Source organism: Ylistrum balloti, unplaced genomic scaffold (assembly GCF_031769215.1).
Source record: "Ylistrum balloti isolate Yb309-2 unplaced genomic scaffold, AGI_CSIRO_Ybal_v1 Utg369818, whole genome shotgun sequence".
NCBI classification, from domain to species: domain Eukaryota; kingdom Metazoa; phylum Mollusca; class Bivalvia; order Pectinida; family Pectinidae; genus Ylistrum; species Ylistrum balloti.
Genome location: NW_026781987.1, coordinates 646,312 through 665,221, shown reverse-complemented (window position 1 = coordinate 665,221; position 18,910 = coordinate 646,312). Strand labels below are relative to the sequence as shown.

The 18,910-nt window shown below is 33.9% G+C and overlaps 1 protein-coding gene across 1 annotated transcript; it reads left to right on the top strand.

The window, feature by feature from the left end:
- Positions 1–1,699: 1,699 nt before the first annotated feature.
- LOC132544986 (uncharacterized) lies at positions 1,700–6,546 on the top strand. The gene is made up of 4 exons (XM_060208652.1): positions 1,700–1,796; positions 2,782–3,023; positions 4,203–4,359; positions 4,969–6,546. Exons 1-4 carry the CDS (start codon positions 1,736–1,738, stop codon positions 5,316–5,318), a joined length of 810 nt encoding a protein of 269 aa, XP_060064635.1. The 5' UTR covers positions 1,700–1,735; the 3' UTR covers positions 5,319–6,546.
- The last annotated feature ends 12,364 nt before the right edge of the window (positions 6,547–18,910 follow it).

Here is an 18,910-nt window from a genome sequence, read left to right as displayed (position 1 = left end):
TTACTATAATTATATTTGTAGTTTAGGAAAGTAGATAAGGTATAAACAGCATTTCAGATAGGTAAAAGTGTAAGTAATTACATTAAATGTATTTACATGCCTATCTTCCTTGAAGTATCATGGTTAGACTTTTCAGTAATTATGTCTATAAAGGCATAGTTCTATGAGATTAAACCAGACTTCCATATAGATACAAAATTTACAATATTTTCACTATAGCTACTACTATTTCTGATCTCCAATGCATTAGGTAATGTCACTATGACACGCTAAATGAATAAATGTGTTATGGAAATATTTCGTTTTAGTTAATTGATAATTATGAACATGAATATTTTGGGTTTTTTTTAATACGCGCTTTGTTTGAAGGAATATTTTCATTTCAAGGAACTTTGATACACATTAACAAACCTATATAACCAAAAAATATAAGTTATAACAAAGTCAACATCATGATCAGTACAGTATTAAACATATATTATTCATAAATCATGAGCACCAAATGTACCTTGCCTACGAAGCGCAAACTTTTTATCTTCAAAAAGTTGAAAAAGTGTTATGGCGGTGGGTATGAAAATCCTGAAAAAGTGTCATATCGGCGGATGTGCGCGTAGGACGAACAGTCCAATTTTGTGACGTCTAATGACATAAAGTGATGTTATATATTAAGGCGATCTTGCCACAACGACAAGGATTAAAGCAAAATTTATGTTTTGTTTGTAAGTTTTGTTTGTTTATAAGTGCTGTTAGTTGATAATTCAAACCAAGCCCCCGGACTAGCTTCTTATCATGGCGCCAACTCGCCCGTACAGTGTTCTGTACGCTTACGTCATGTCGAGAATTCCGTAAAATGCATTGTTCAAAATTTATCAATAGTTCAACCACACTGTGCTTCTTTTTTGAAATATATAGTAATCGTATTTTTATTGAAAAAATAAAACTAATTTTGGATGCTTTTAAAATAGCGATTTGAAAGATCGCGGCATTATTTACACAGAAAATTGCCGCTAGAGGGCTCTAACTCTTTTCGATATTTCAGCCAATGAGAAGGCCAGGATCGGTAAATTTTGTCTGAAAGGCCGTCGCAATAGGCTATGCGTACTGAGTAAGTTTAGCCTAAAAATAAGCATCGATTACTTTCGGTTTTGATATCAGGATTAAAAAATATCATTGTTGGAATAATTCACTGGATCCTTATAAACTCTACAGCATTAAAAAACTACATAGAGCGGATGGGGCTACTTCCACGGTATGGCACATGTAATATATATATACATGTTTAAGTTTTTGAAGACATGAACAGGATTGATATGTATACAGATATACATCAAAAGGCAATTTACCAACATAAGGGGTTGTACTTGAAACTTGCTCTCTTCCCCTTGTAAGGAAGTGGCCACAAAGCACATAAAAACATCGACATATACAGCATTAAGAAAAGTAAATATACCAGATGTTTTCTGATTTCTACTTCTTGGAAGTCATATCAGTACGGAATTGTGAAGGCATACAACGGACTTGCCAAACTTAGACTAACAAAAAGAAGTCCTTGGTTGTCAAAAGTTCATTCTTACTAGATCGTGGCTCAAGCGCCGAGTATGACCATATTGTGCATTGTGACGTCATCGGTTTTTGCTGATGGGTTGTTGTCTTGTCAACTTGATTATTTTAAAAACACTGTTTACAGACCAATCCAAAGGATAGTCAGTGACAGAGAAAATAGACATTGACAGCCATGGGGAAAGGACAACACATCTTCTTTTTCATCTTTATGGTGTTACAACTGATTGCTGCAGGTAAGGATATGATACCCTTTCAGAATTACGTGATTCACTCGTAATAAGGTATGTTATTTACAATCGTAACTACAAAGTTTATTATACTCTTAGAAAGTGAAGGGGGTTATAAATCTCTGAATGTATTCACTTTCGTTTCATTGGTTAGATCACACATGGTCACCGGGGGATGGGGGATTTGGGGTGGGGCGAGGTTCTACACCAGATAAGATTGTGGCAGTCATCGGTAAGATCACACATGGTCACCGGGTGGGGGAATACACATGTATCTTTAATCGCTTACTTTAATCTACATGTTGTTTGTACTAAGTAATTATTCTACTTTGTATTATGGGAATGGTTATTCTAAAATGACAAATCAGTAATATATTTATTTAGTGTCAGAAAACTCGCAATATAACCTATGTGATGCACAAAGCTTGACAATTCTTTGTCAAATTTCCGACTACAACTAACAAATTTATGTTTTTCCTTCTACTATCCGACTTTGGGACCAGTTTGGCCTTGAAATTAGACATAGTGTTTCTTATTATTCAGTTTTAAAAATTCTGTTCGAACCCTCGAACTGGTTCCAACTTATTATTTGATTGGTAATCGAAAAGTTAATGTACTGCATGCTCGACTAAGAACTAGACCTGCAGTTACTACTACATGCTAGTGATAAATACTCTCATGTTTTGTCTAGTCATTATCGAGAAAGGGCTTAATATAATTTAGAAAACTTGTACCCAATCCCATTGAAATTGTTCAACAAGATATGTTTAAATGAAGTCGTAATATACCTGTAACAGTCGATCTGGCATAGTCTGGCACCCTGGGGAGAGTGCGAGGACTTTTGGTCGATAGGACCCGTCAGATGGAAATATGTCTGTGTTTGCAGGAAACAAAAAAAATCCAAATCAACATCTATCTCTTTGTTTGTTAATTGAGTTCTACAATATATTTCTCTTAACGGATGTGGTCTGATTAGAAATTTGTGTTTCAGACCTTACGACCATCAAGGTCGGCGGAAGTGATAACTCGAACTGTGGCTCCACCTACACTTGCGGTGATACTGATGACTCTTACATAATCTCTTGGGAAGGTCGATCGGTAACTGACGGATGTAAATTGACCTTTAAAGGAGAAAATGACCTCAAGGTGTGTGCTGATGGGAGGGCACATACCATTGATAGATGCCAAGAAAAAATTAGCATTTATGACGGAACCGACATCATTTCTACACAGGTATATATATGGTTATGTTCTGTCTATCCGTCCGGATAGTTAATGTGCTTGTCCGATCATAATATAGGAGTTAAATGCCATCCAATGAGTTTGCCCATTGAGCTACCATTGCAAACCTGTTCAGAATCAATACATGTATGTTATGTTCCTTAGAATATTTTCTAATGTAAACTATTTTTTCTAGTTGGGGCATTTATTCTCTTCCATGTGCATATCTTTTGCGATGTCGATTTTCCAGACTTTCGACTAGATTTTCTGCCTTTTGGTCCATATTCAACAAGTCTTTGTAGCCAAGGAATGTAATGTACCCACTACTTAAGTACGTAAAAAGGTATAATCCACGTGTATCAAAAAGAAAATGTTGTATGTTTCCAACAGAAGTGACGATCTTTTTCCCTTCTAACTTTACGAAATATTCACCTTATCACAATAATTATGAAAAGAATGGGATTGTAGACAATTGGAGATACACTGAGCCATAACATAGACACACCTTATTTAAAAGATGTAAAATCGGTTTCAATGTGTAGAGAGCAAGCTCTGTTCTGATTTATCAATAGTCTGAATGAATCGTGATTGTTTCCTTATAAGTTTGATTTGATATTTCACCTGCACAAATGAAAAAAGTAAGATTCATGAGGATGACAGTATGTTTGTGTAATGAGTTTTTTGTCCTGTCAACAGCAAGGGTTATTTTTAGAAGGGGTGTTGTTGATTGTGTCTACCTTATTAAACAACGTGCGGAAGGCTCACCGCATGCTAGCCATCGCAATTTTGTTAAAGAGTCTTCTTGTCCAAAGGCATAACTACTTCAGTAAAGGACAGTTGCAAAAACTACATAGCATGTGACTTTATCAATTGTTTTCACGAGTGTAAAACAATACGTTCGTTCATACTCGAAAACAGTAATGAGATAACTCATCATCTTCAAATTACACACAGTATTTTAATACCCAGAATAAACTATAACCTTTCATAACTAGATACAATAATACCAGTTAGTAATTCGACGAATTGGAACATTCCCCGACAGAAGAATTTTTAACATAGGCATCTGTGCTTTTTAGTGTCCCCGACGAAACCCCACATATATTCTGAGCCCGTAATTAAGGATACTATCTTCTACCTGATAAGTTTACATAAGCGTGCTTCATGCGTCTCTGTATACCGTTCTTTCAGTCTCAGTCGATCCATTGTACATCAAGGTCTGCCAGGTTATGTAGCGAGAGCGAAGGGACGATAACCGTGAAGTTTAAGGATGCTGACTACTCCTCCTCCTCTAATGTCACGATCAAAGTATATGGACAAATACAAGAGGGTGATGATGACGACGATAGTAAGTACATAATCAATGACATGGTGGGGTGGGTTGGGGTTCCCGTAGTTCCATTCTTTGCTTTACCTACCGAATCACCTGGGAGAGATAGGTGGTAGTCCTATAGATTAGGTCCGACAGCAGAAATAGCTGTCAGCCACGAATTCAGCTTTTTGAACATTGTGACTATATGGATAAGATACAACCAAACTATTAGGCGGCATTTGGTTACAAAATTAAGGAAATCAGCCTTTGTTTGGGATGCTCTTAAGAATATATGTTGCTGATTATCTGCGGAGAAAGTATGTATATAAGATCGATTTCAAACCAAGCTAATCTGTTCCCTCTTTCTACATTTGACTTTTCGTCCGACTAATCAATCTATTCCATCACTGACGAGCCCTGGAAGGACAAAACAGCACGGTTTACTTCACCATTTGGCTCTACTGTACCTTATTCAAAATTTCTTGAGAAATATCGTTATTTCTTGTGTGTTTTTGTTAGATCCATTCAAAAACAAAGCACGGTAAACACTATAAACCGTACAATATGTAAGTGACGTATATAGCACTGATCGTTCCTGGCGCTGTGGAGAAAATGCTTTTCTCATATGTTTATCATCTATTACAGATTACTATTATCTCATACAGCCTATTGCGACCGCAGCAGGAGTCGTTGTAGTCCTCATTGCTACTGCTGTCGGTTGGTTCATCTTCTGGAGAATTTCAAAGAAACGAGAACAGCAGCGAAAACAGACGATGTCAGCTAACAAGCCGTTAAGTTGGGCTGAACAAGCACAAGCCCAGCAGAACCAGGGCTACACATACAACACTCCACAAGCCCAGCAGAACCAGGGCTACACATACAACACTCCACAAGCCCAGCAGAACCAGGGCTACACATACAACACAGCCCAGAATAGCATGTATCCAGTGGCCCCCCAGCAGGGAGGAGCATATCCCGTGGGGAAACCCAACTAAACGTATATAGTTTTTGCATGTCTCTTAACATTTGACGACAGGATAATGTACATCTATATCTTTCTCTTAATATTTTACAACAGAATGAAGGCAGATCTCTTGACATTTTACGACAGCAGAATGTAGGCAAGTCTCTTGACATTTTACGACAACAGAATGAAGGCAAATCTCTTGACATTTTACGACAGCAGAATTTAGGCAAGTCTCTTGACATTTTACGACAGCAGAATTTAGGCAAGTCTCTTGACATTTTACGACAGCAGAATGTAGGCAAGTCTCTTGACATTTTACGACAGCAGAATTTAGGCAAGTCTCTTGACATTTTACGACAGCAGAATGTACGCAAATCTCTTGACATTTTACGACAACAGAATGTACGAAAGTCTCTTAATATTTTACAACAGAATGTTGTCCGGAACGTAAGAGACACAAACCATTTGATGCCTGTCTGGAAACGCTCCCTTTCATCCAAATATTATTTCCAAATACAACGTCATTATCTCATGCCCTCCTGTCTGTCAACATTGTAATTACATACTAAAATGCTTATACCTGAATCATATATCAATCAGAGTACGATGAAGTGGTGTTACCATAACTTTGAACCTTGATGAGAGCTACTTAACTAATCCCTGCCAGAATCTAAGGGACTTGAATCCCGTCGTAATTGTATTGAAGTAATCTTACTGTACTTTCATTGACATTAAGTCATTATGACTTGGGCAATCAATATTATATCAGTGTATGTAACGTGTTCATCTAGATATACAATGTGGTCACTGTTACCATTTCTAAGATACGCTAGAAAAACGCTACATTAATGTTCAATTCGGTGAAGTTTTGTACACCGTGTTGAGATATTGTTACCTTTGTGCCTTTGTACATTCCTTCCATATAAACATCACAAGTAGAATTAATCGGAGAGTGAATCACGAGCTCAACTGCCAGAAATGTACGTTCAGTTGGAGCGGAATCATGGCCATTGGCTAGTTGTTATAATTCAAATGATTGTCGACTTCAGTGTGTAAGCTTTATGTGATATCACAATGATGATTGTCACAGTTGTAAATACAGATATATATTTTTCAAATTGGTGAAAAACATGACAGACATAACGGGAAAAGTTTATCTATTGATTTATCACCAATATAAAGAAATACGGGTGATTTTTTGTTTCAGAAAATAATGCGCGATTCATCTGTCTTGAAGACAAATACCAAAAATGTTTATGGAATTCAATATGTTTTATATTTGTTAACATGTGTTTTATGATATAAAGATAATGTATGAATCACACTATTTTGTCTGTGTTGTCTTAACCTGGGCCTCTTTACCTCCTTAGGTATATGTTTGCTTTTGTTGTCTCATTGCTTCATATCGGTGATATGACATCACAGATAAGAACTGTAAATCCCCAGTCTCAATCTAAGTACGAGACTTATAGAATAGTTCACCCCTTGGCAGGTGAGATAGGTGGATTCAACTCTAGGGGAAAGAAGATTAAATTAGCAAACCAAAGCTGATGCTGGCTTTTGTTTGTATGCTTATTGGTTTTTTATGTCTCCTGAGAAAAAGAACATATTTCAAAGAAGTTTTCGTAGGTTCCGCTCGTCTTCTCTAACATCTTTCAAACGTATGATTTATAAAGATATTACCATTCAAAAAATCAGATATATGCACCATGTCACTTTGGTGAAGCCTCATTGTGAAATATTCCTATTATGTCAATAGCAAACGACGGAAGAAACGCTGGATAAATTAGTAAATAGTTGTACATTAAAACTAGTTGATTACTGGTAATGTGAAATTAATTAACTGGATTAATCTGTTCAATAAAGGAATACTTGTGTATATTTTCCTGAGAGGAATCGTGTTTTAAGTAGGAGGCACTCTCCAAGTCTGTACTGAGGTGTGTAATCATACCTGAAGGTACGAGTGAATGTATGTGTGTATATGACCTTTAAAATATAACTTAGGGTTATTTAGGTCAGATCTACCTGTATTTATTTTTAGACTATGGGGACAGATAAGGCAGCATTCCTTACCTATACCAAGTAACCGGTTAGAGAATTGTCTATTGTCGGTAAAGTCATTTCGCAATAGAATTTCGTGTCAATCCTAAATCTTATATACGAACACCTTTTTATAAATCTGATCTCCATACAATATCTAAAAGACATTCGTATATCGCTTTATATTACAAAATGTGTCAAGTTGAATCACGTGGCATAGTTTTCATCTAACCAATAGGTCTAACCATGTTCTGTAATAAAAGGATGAGTAAATACTATATTGAGTTTGAAATTGAAGCTACTTTTATCACCATGTACTTTGTAAATTAAATTTCCTTCACTCCTGTCTTTATATACAAATCAGCATTTTCATAAATGTGTCTGAAATTTATCCGTTCGTTCATCGATGTGCATAATCCATCTAAATTTAAATTTGGAGATTAATATTGCTTTTGCCTTTTCTTAAAGTACAACAACACGACAAAACCACAGAGAAAAGCAAGTTGTTACTTCTACATAAATGTAAATTGAATTATACGACATATGTGTATGTAAAGTTCAAGATATTATTTCTCTTTGTAGCATTTTTATCTCAAATTTATTCATAAAGGCTTTGTAAGAAAATTTTGAAAACAAAAGTCCGCTCCGGTAAATTTATACAGGGACATTAACAAGATGAATTTATCTTTTCATTACATTCTTGTTTAAATGTATCTAATAGCCTAGTTTTAATAATGTTTATAATATAATCAGGTGTTAAAATATCTTTATATTGCTCTTTGTACCCCACATCCAGTCTACACTGTTCATCTCTCACACCATACAGTCATTTGCTTACGTTTTCTTACATATCTTGGTAACAGTTATCAGAATGCTTTAATACTTAAAAATACGATTTTTTTGTGATATTTTCTGCAGGAACTCTACCTAGTTCTTGGTAGATCATAACATTTGCATTTCAAAATAACTTAAATGAAGTTTCTCAATATCTAGTGCTTAATGAAAACCTCAGATTTTAGCCCCGTAACCGTATATACTACAAACATATGGGTCAAAAACGTGAAGTTGTGTTTCGAAATTAAAGTAATTATCTTTACAGACACGAGATAACAGAACAATGCTTTTCTACCTTACACAGCCATTTTTTGTTGTGTTTGATTAAATTTATCGTTAAAATGAAGTAATACTCCCAAGTAATTGAATTCGTCTACATTTTCTAAAACACATCCATTAAAATACCTTTTATCTTCCTCTCGTAACCTATCACCATCCATTTTGAAATACCACAACTTTTTAAGCGTTTACTATAAGATTGCGTTTATTTGTATGCAATAACAAAGAATCTAACATTTTCTGTAATCCCTAAGCTGTTTCTGCCAGAAGTGCCATGTCGTCTGTATTCATCAATAAGAATAAATTTGTATCTTGCAGTTCAGTAGATGGATACTCATCTGTTAAGAAATGGATTTCACAATCATTTACATATAAAGAAAACAATAGAGGAGATAATATTTTCCCTTGGATTAATCCATTACTACAAGCTAAGAAATCAGACAAACTATTATTATACTTTACGCAATATTTTACATTACTATATTAAAAACGTGTTATATTTAGCATCTTACCCATAATGCCTTCCTGTCTCAGTTTGTACCATAAATTATTTTTGTTCATGAAGACAACTGCCATTTTGTTATCAACAAAGCAGCAGTATAATCTCCTTTTCTTTATTAATGTTTTACTAATTAGTTTATGTAATTTAGATATAACATATATGGTTGACAGTTGCTTCCTAAATCCAAACTGAGCATCTGTTATTTTAGAGTAAGTTGAGTCAAAATAAACAAGTCGTCATTAGATATTGAAATGAACATTTTCCCTGAAAAATTTACTAAGATCACCTTTCTTTTTAAAAAAAAAACTGGCACTGTATTTCCTTCAGACCATGACGCAGGAAAATAGTTGGAATTAAAATCATTATCAAACAACACTACAAGACAGGGTACAAATGTGTCTGTTCCCCTAATAAGATATTCATTTATCAGCATATCTGTCCACACGCTTTAGATGTATTCAAGTTATAGATAGCTTTAATGACCTCACCGTCAGATATTTTTTCATCTATTTCTTGGAAAAGAGAATTTGATACGCTAACATAATTATTTTTAAAAAATCAAATACCATTTCATTCTCTTATGGTTCTATTGAGGACAACTCATTAGAATGATTTTAAAAAGTCCTTTTGGGTAAAATCACATAGTCCGTTATTGTTTCTTTTCCTAAACTTACTGTAGAAAGCTTTCCGATTACTTACTCTCATATAATTCAACATATTACCTGGTTGTGATTTATATTATCGCTTTAATTTCAATTTTAGCTTTTTATAGTTACGCTTTTAAGGTACAAGTACATCCATGTTTGCATCAGACTTTACAGTATTACAATTAAAAAATGCGTTTTTATATTCAACATATCTGTTTTACAAACTTCATTATAAGGCTAATCATGAACACGTTTTTTAAAAGTCCTTAAGTAGGTAGCTACGGTATTCAAAGGCATCAACAATTCATTCATTACATTTGTTAACTTCGCCACACTGTTATCTATACCATCTTATTCTTTAAAACATAAGACATTTGATAAATTTATATTATTTTCTTCTAATAACCTTAGAACTCTCACAGCATGATCTTCATTCCGTTTTACATTTGTGTATCCCTTTTCCTTGTTACTATCTTTGTTTGATCAGATATATTATCACTTTTAAATCAAAAGTAATACATATTGGAGAATGGTCTGAAAAATATTTAAGATTCCACTCTCAGAATGGACAATATTCTGAAATAGGTTATCACATGTCAATGCATAACCAATCAAGCTATATCCTCTATTATTTAAAAATGTTATACTATAATTTGGATGGTCTTTATGGCGCCTGTTCATATTTCTCAATGATGTAGTTTTACAAAGAGGAGGAAGACGTCTTCCAAACTTATAAACACTGGAGTACATGTTAGAATGTGTTGGTGGTACAGAGTCATTTACATAGTTTACAACATTAGAGATAATATTCACATTCTCTTGGTTTACATTATCATTAGTTATATAGTCATCTCGAATATCTGTCTTACTATTAAAATCTACAAACATAATCACCTTCCCTAGCCATTTATAATTACATATCAACTCTTCAAGACTAACAAATATGTCTTCTTCACTTACTGGGAAAACAGTACAATTAACAGTAAATACATATATATCATACAATCAATTAATTGTAAATAAGACTTTTTAACTTTGTGTTCTCATACATTTTGCACGATTTTGGAAGGTTAAAAACAAAGAGATCAAGAACAGAAACGATTTAATGTGTCCTTAATTTTCAGATTTGTAATATTTTAAATCACATGTAGCTCATGTTTGTTACATGAACTAGATGAAACATCCTTCTTCAATTAACCAAGTTTAGTTTATATTTTTACAAGTGTTATCTTTTGTTGATTTCATGTAAGGATCTGAAAAGCAATATACAATGTAAATGTCTATGGAAGTATGCAATATACACGACAAGTGATGTTTCTGGATTCATTTGAAAGGTTAGTGTCATGCAATAATTTACGTTTAGGTTGCTCAAGAAAAAATAACTTGAGTTCAAGTTCTATCATCGTTCAAAATTGCGAAATCGATCCATAATGCTTTCAAATGAAAATACTAGAGGTAAACCGAACGCTCTATATCGCATGTAATTAGCACAATTTAAGTCACGTTCGCGCGGCCGTGTTGACATTTTGCTTGTAAAGTAAGACTCTACAAAAAAGTTATACAGTATACCTGTATCTGGTCAAAACATTTGGTCATGTGCTGATTACTAATCAACGGTAAGTGTTTGGTGTACAGGTGTGTTCGGTGTACAGGTGTTTGGGATGTTTATAGATTTGATATATTGATATTGAGTACTTCACATATATGTTTACCATGACTTCGCGTTTTATATGTACGTACGTTACTGCTTCTGACAGTGAAATGGTGGAGTGAGGAACATGAGTTTACACCTATTACAATACATGTGGGATTAAATAGTTGTTGACATTATGGTCCTGTAGCGTATTTACACATTGTATATCATAGCGATACGGGTATAAGTGCAAGCAATGGCATTATGTAGAACGTCCGTCTATAAATAGAATGAATCAATGAAGACATGACTTAAATGACAGGTATATCTACAGAACATAAGACATTGTCTAGCAATATGTACCGATCTGCTCATTTTTTGCTTTTGCTGCTCGACATTCTATAAAGTAAAGATATTTCTTTTTTCTTTTCGTTATAATTTATATCGACATCATTGTTCTGTCTGCGTAGTTTGTCACCATGGTTATGTTTAATCACGCAAGTCGTTTATAAATTTTGTATCCGTGCGCACATTCTTACTGAAATATATATTACCTCTGACCTTATGCATATGTATGTATATAAAGTAGATATAAAGCTGCCGACAAATGCTGCGGTCAATATCAAAGGTGTGTCTATGTCCATTTCAAGTCATGATAAAATAATCAGCAGAATATGTAGCATCTTTAGAAAATAGTTTTTATGTTTACTTTTTTACACAAGTGATATAATATGTGTATGTGTTACTGTCTACAATGCCATTTTAGGCATCGTTCCAATAAAACAAAAATCCTTTAATTGCATTCTTCGTTTTCTTATATATTCTTAGATATATATATTGAAATGATTAATTATCGAATGACGTTTTGTTTTCCAGCCTGCAATTTCTTGGCCGAGTCGATTGGCCGGGCTTGCGGGTGTGTCAGCGATGAAGAGGAACAGGTTCCTGTCAAGGAGCGGAAGTGTGTGCTTGCAGGTATAAGATGCTAAATAGCTGTTTTTCTATGCTTGTCCAATAAATGTATGCTGGGAAATGCATTTTAAGTTTTAAGGATATCATGACCAGTAAAGTAGCTCACACATCTTGATAAATTTGACAATAATATATAAAGTAATTAATTCAGCAATAAATATTGCAATATTATTTCAATAGCTGACAAGATCAGTAATGTTTTCTGAATTTTGGGACTGTCGAATTACCATTGTATAAGAATGATCTACCAACAGTGTATTGTATCACCTTTTGTCTGTTTGGTTTATTGTTATTTGTTTACTCAACAGTTACGATATATATATTTCAGTAACACCAGATAATGGTGATATCGTTAAGCAGCCACTTCCATCTGACCAGAACATCGATTACAGGAACGACGGACAATATAAAGGATAGATACGAGGGTGACGACTCCATCTTCTGCCTATCTCACTCCCAACCCCATCTCCTCTAAAATATGGCATTGTTGAGAGCTGCGACGTCCTCGTCTGGCGATATTGATCTGATATAATTTTCAATAATATTAAGCTGCCAGACCATGCTTACCTTTGTTTAACTTTGTACACAAATATTTATGTCACTGCCGTAATTTTGCCTCCGGAACGTTATGCTTAAACCAAACGCAGTTAATCTTCGTATTCAACTGGCAATATTTTATGTTACTTCTAAAGAGTCAGTGATATATTCGAAACTTTGAGAATGTTTAAAAATGTAATGAAGACCAGTTAACGTGTGCTATCATACTGATATGACCATAACGTTTTTTATATTCCCCATTTATCAGGTGTTGTCGCGTATCTTTTGTCTTAATGATGACGCTGTCTGAAACGTTTCAATTGACACTGGGGCAGTGTCTGAGGATTGACAATAATATGACACACGTTTGACATGGGAGTATATTTATTGTTATTTCTATCAGTGTTTTATGGATTTGTCGTTGATTGCAATATACGGATAATTTGTGTACTTTTCTGTAAGAGTTTATCTGGTTAACTCAATTACTAATTCGTCTCTACCTCGTTGATATTAAATTTTGAAAATGAATACCATAAAACATTTTACCATTGTACGTATCATGGTTATTACAAATTATTTATAAGCTTATGTACAGTATCGAATTGTTTGTGATATTGTACATGTCATATATTTCGGATAAAATGCCATTATCCTACTTTCGAGGGATTATTACAGATGGATTTTTTTACGGATTCAATAAATTATCGAATAAAGGAAAACGTTGTTTAGTTAGACTCGGCAGTTTGTGCTATAATCAAAGGTTATAAAGAGACTGTGTATTTTCAGGATGTAGTTATTAATCTCTGAAAAAGATATTTACTTGTTGTTTGTAATGTGTTATTTTTCATCCTTTTAATAAACGTGTTTTAAATAACAAGTCTCGTTATATTTAGTCGTAAATTGTTTGTTCTGAGACGTGATACGACACACATGAAAAGAGGATATTAAAACGTGCATTTGTTAGTGATAAAAACAACAAAAGAAGTATGTCAATACAATTATTTGAAAAAACCAAACCGTAGTATGGCCAAAATAAAGATTGATATGGAATAAATGTACAAGAAGAACAACACCAAGTGTTCTGCGACAGCAGGCGTCTTCTACTTCATTGACACCCTCTATACAAATCCTGGTCAATCGGAGTAAATAATGCCACGTTCCCAAATGAGAACAAGGTAAACAACACGGAACTGACAAGTATACTAACAAGAATCAAACACGATCATCTTCATATGGAACGAGGAATAAGAATATTTTTCCCTGAGATCGCTATGACGACCGTAAATCTTTCCCATCATTTCCATCAACCTGCATATCTTGAACCCCATTGTGGTGAGTTTGTCTGTCAATTGCCGACATCTTTTAAGTTCGACGTTTTGGGCAATACAACTGGGTGTATATCTGATCACCAACAATTTGAATTTCCCCACAGGGCAGGTTTTTTCGTAGGGATTATGGTCTTTTTTCCTCAAATAATGTCAGTTCAAGCAGGAAAGTTTACCTGTACAACTTTGGTACTCGGGCACTGTACGTACCTGTATGTTTATTTTTAATATTTTTTGTAAAATATGAAATGTATGTACATTGTAATAATGCGATTAATTTATCAGATCAGAATCCATGCTAGTTGAATAGTTTGAATACGTGTAAAAACGATTCTCTTTAACGACATATATAAAGTATAGAGAGAATTCAAAATGTAATATACACCATTTAATGCAGTATATAATGTTCGTTATCACAGCCTACAAGTTCATTAAGTGTATTTATTTTCATTTCAATTTTTAAAAATGTTTTAGTTTTATCTAAATATCATAATATCTTTATCTCAGGAAATCGAAATTTCTTCTTTATCACGTTTATTTATCACGTAGTACTCTATCATACTAAATATATCATTAATTACTTATTTTATTTATCTTACCTGTTTTACAAGTAAATCACAGGTAACAATTCAGGTGAAAATAATGCACCCTTAATATGAAACAGCATTTAATTGACTTGCCATTTCCATTGTTTCCTATTGTTTAAAAAAACGTTGGCGTTCAGGGAACACCCCATACGACTTTGTTTTGTAACCCATTGCCATAGATGTTCCTAGTCGTTTGAGTACAACTTTAGGCCTTTTTCCCATCAGTACATCTTATATATACAAAGCATGATAGAGAATGAAGACTATTGTTACACATTCTATATATAAGAGATTTCGCAATTTATCAACTTCATAGACACATACAAAGGTCTTTAATATTGTGTATATGGATACTCGAGCATTCAATTAACTAATAATAATGCTATATCTTCGTGTCTCTATGGCAAGAGAATGACATGACGCACGGAGTCTTGTCAAACGTAAACGGTATTTCGTTGGTATACATTTACTAATATAAAACTGCAAACTTAAAATTGATCTATATATAAGACATTTCGGTGAATTTTCCAACGTGTGCATAATTGATTAGTCGAGTGATACTAGTGACATTAATATCATTTAAACCTAAATTATGCAATTGTTCTTTAACCGAAGTGACCCAATTGAACACATTTCTGTTACACAGGTTTAACAGAAAATTATATAATTTGGATACAGTTATCAGAAAGTCTCATTCTAAACCAGTATTACATCTTTCTATATTTTCTCAAAAAACCCTAAGGAAGCCATCCAAAGTCAGAATACACCAGACCGTTACACGCCGACTTCTTTACTTTTAACAGTTTTTACTACCCACATAAGTATCAAATAAATGCAACATGGTTTTTATATTAAGGTTTGAATAAGAGCAGTTGGAAAGTAAAGCAAACACCGTTTTACGTCCTCGGGCAGCCAGTTGTTTCTGGATATAACTAAATCTGTTATTACATTTTAGTAAAAATCCTAAATATGAAATCTGATCAACGCAAGAAACCATACAACCTTTATAATACCATTGTAATCTACCACTTTTAATTTTAGTTTTATCTAGACTTACAGTATGATTCCATTCATTACAATAGACATCTAGATTATCAAGCAATTCTTGACGACCTTCCGCGGATTCAGAAAATAAAACAAGGCTATCGGCACACAACAGTGGATATAAAAAAAGTCAAGAAAGTACCAACATGACAACATTATCATAACATAAAAATTATTCAAAATCATTCATTTATAGAGAAAAAAAATGCCGGTGATAATATTTCACCGTGCGAGAGGCCGTCATTAATAACGAAGAAATCAGACAGGTTACCGTTTAATTTTACACGATTTTTCTTGTAGATACATAGACTTTACAACTTTAAGAAGTGTTCCTCTTATTCAAAGTTTTGAGAGTTTATACCAAATATTTACGCTATTAACTTTATCAAAAGATTGGCGAAAATCACCAAAGCAACGTAGAATATTTTCTTATTATTTAAAGATTTAGATATCCTAGAATAGATAAAAAAAATCGACAGTACTAATTTCAGATCTAAACCCAAATTGAGCATCAGATATTTTATCATATGCTTGGGACAATTTCAATTACCGGTTATTTCGATATAGATATAAACAATTTTCCTAAATAACTTACAATACGTATTCCTCTGAAATTATTCGGACCAGACAAATCGCCTATTTTATGTAATCGCAGCAATTGACTAGTCAGCAGGAAAAAATGCATACTCTAAAATGTTGTTTAAAAATGTGCAAAATAGGCAATAAAATATCCCTACCCCGAAAAAACATTCATTATGATACCATCTAGGCCATGAGACTTGCCTCTTCTTAAATTCTTCACAGCATTACTTATTTCATCATACATAGGTATATCTTCAACATGTTCACGTATTATCTCGGACTCAGAGTTATCGTTCTTGGATAATGTTTTTTATTAGTTTGGTTATATTCATATCAGGTGGGTTTTTTTTTAATTTTGTAGAGAAAAATCATTTCATTATTATTCTGATATAATCCATTGTATCACCATATCTCGTATATTTTATTTTTAATGGATTCATTTAATCCATGCCTCCTTTTCTTCTTAATCAAAGTAGAATGGGTGACAACATATTTATCCTTATTGAACGTCAAAAATGCATTTTTATAGGGCACATACAGGGCTTTTAACACAAGACTCATTATCATAGTTGCTATCACGAGGTACATGTATAATGAATGACTCCATGGTACACAGGGATACATCAGTAAACTTACTAACACTATAATTAATATCGCCTTGAGTAACAGATTCCGGTACCACAATAACATTCTGTAAATATTCATTAACAGACAATAGATTGAAATAGGTTTCATTAGATTTATCCTACTTCTTGTAGACCGGCTCTCGCTGGCTGCTCACACTGAGGTTATCATTAAGCAAAACATTTGGACGAGTCAATCTGGACTTCATTTGAATATGCAACGGAGCATGATAAGAAGTTGAAAGTTAAAGTTGGAAACTTTTTAAGTTAAGTTAAACAGTGCGTCATTCAATATACAAAGGTAAACAGTACTCATACCATTATGCCCAAAATAAGTAAAATCCATTCTTGCCTGGTACGTTACACGATATAACAAGATTTACATAATTCGATCACACGACAACCAAAGGTATTAATTACAACATCTGGTTTATTTCTTGCACTAAATACTTCATCAAATTCATTTAATCATCTGACAATTTTTGTAAATGATCATTGATCATGGATACTGAAATGGATTACATCATTTAATATAAAAATGGGTTCGACTGTTAAAATCACACCAACATTACATCACCAAATTAGCTATATTTTCCGATACTTCTTTCAACCTCAAAAAACAAATTACAGCTGTATAGATTATACTAAAACAGAATTTGACAGGGGAAAATACAATACAAATCTAATTAGATGATTAGATATCTTCTACAAGACATCTGAATCGCACACTGGTTCAGTTACATCTACAAAATATATGACCTTTTATCAAGATACCGCCTCCTTGATATCGCACGGCTTATTGTCTTGGATAAACTCTCAATAGACAAAGAATACTCGTTCAGTATCCATTAAGTAATTGGATAATTCAATGGTAGAATTAACATGGCTATAAAAACTGACAGACATGAGTTTATTGTTTAGTTCGCCATTGATGTTCCAAGACAACAATTTGATATCCATATTCTGGCACGCATCCTCACACTCCACATTGTTCTATGGATTATGTGAGTGAATGCTGAGGGATGATTGATAATGTTACCACCTCTTCCACAATACTTCCCTCTGTTACCCTGATGGACATGGGCGCTACTACCGCTATTATCACTGTTGGATTTCCTCTAGAGCTGATCATCTACATACAAAATGTCCCGAACAAAAAAACGTCTTTTCCTTTGCATCCAGCGCCTTTTTGAATATAGGCCACAATGTCTTCCTGGTCGGACTTCCCGAGGAAACTGCTTACCATGTTTCTTTACTTGACACTTGGAGTACTTCCTTGTCATTTTTTCGTTCCTATCAAGAATGTGATTTTTAAGATATTTGCAATTACGTCGAGTAAAAAAAAAAGATAAAGTAACAACGTTTGCTATCAAAATTATATAATATAAAACAAGTTTGTCCTATTCATTTATTTTCCCATTAACCTTTTTTTCTTGAAACCCATATTGTGAAGATGAAAGGGAAGCTTTTTTTTCGATGATGAACCTACAGCAGTTATCGTCCATGACTTCAACAGTTTGCTGTTAGATAAATTCCGTCAGGTTATCGGGAGCATACTCGTGCAGTTACACACAGCGTTTCTTCTTTCGAACGCCGCACTCCTTAACGAGTATCACAGATTTTCTTATTAAAAAGCGAAAGTGTGGAAACGTTCACTACATAAAAAATGATTCCTTGTCTCCTTCTTTTGAACCTTTGCCAAAGTAAGATGTATATCTATGTATACGGTATATATGTTACGATTTCTCAGCCTTTCGGGACAAAAGATGCATACTCTGCCATGATGACCTAATCATTCGTGTGCTGCAGCCTTGTACACAGTTGATAAACCCGAACTGATCGTGTATAAAACTCACTCCTATCACATTCAGAAATTTCCGGATACCACATAAAGAGGAATTTCCGGACGCATCTCCTATCATCGTTTAGGACTGTAGGTTTATTCCTCAATGTACTGGGTGAACATCAGTATAGATCTGGATTATACGGTCATTGTAGGTGTAAATTAACCGAAC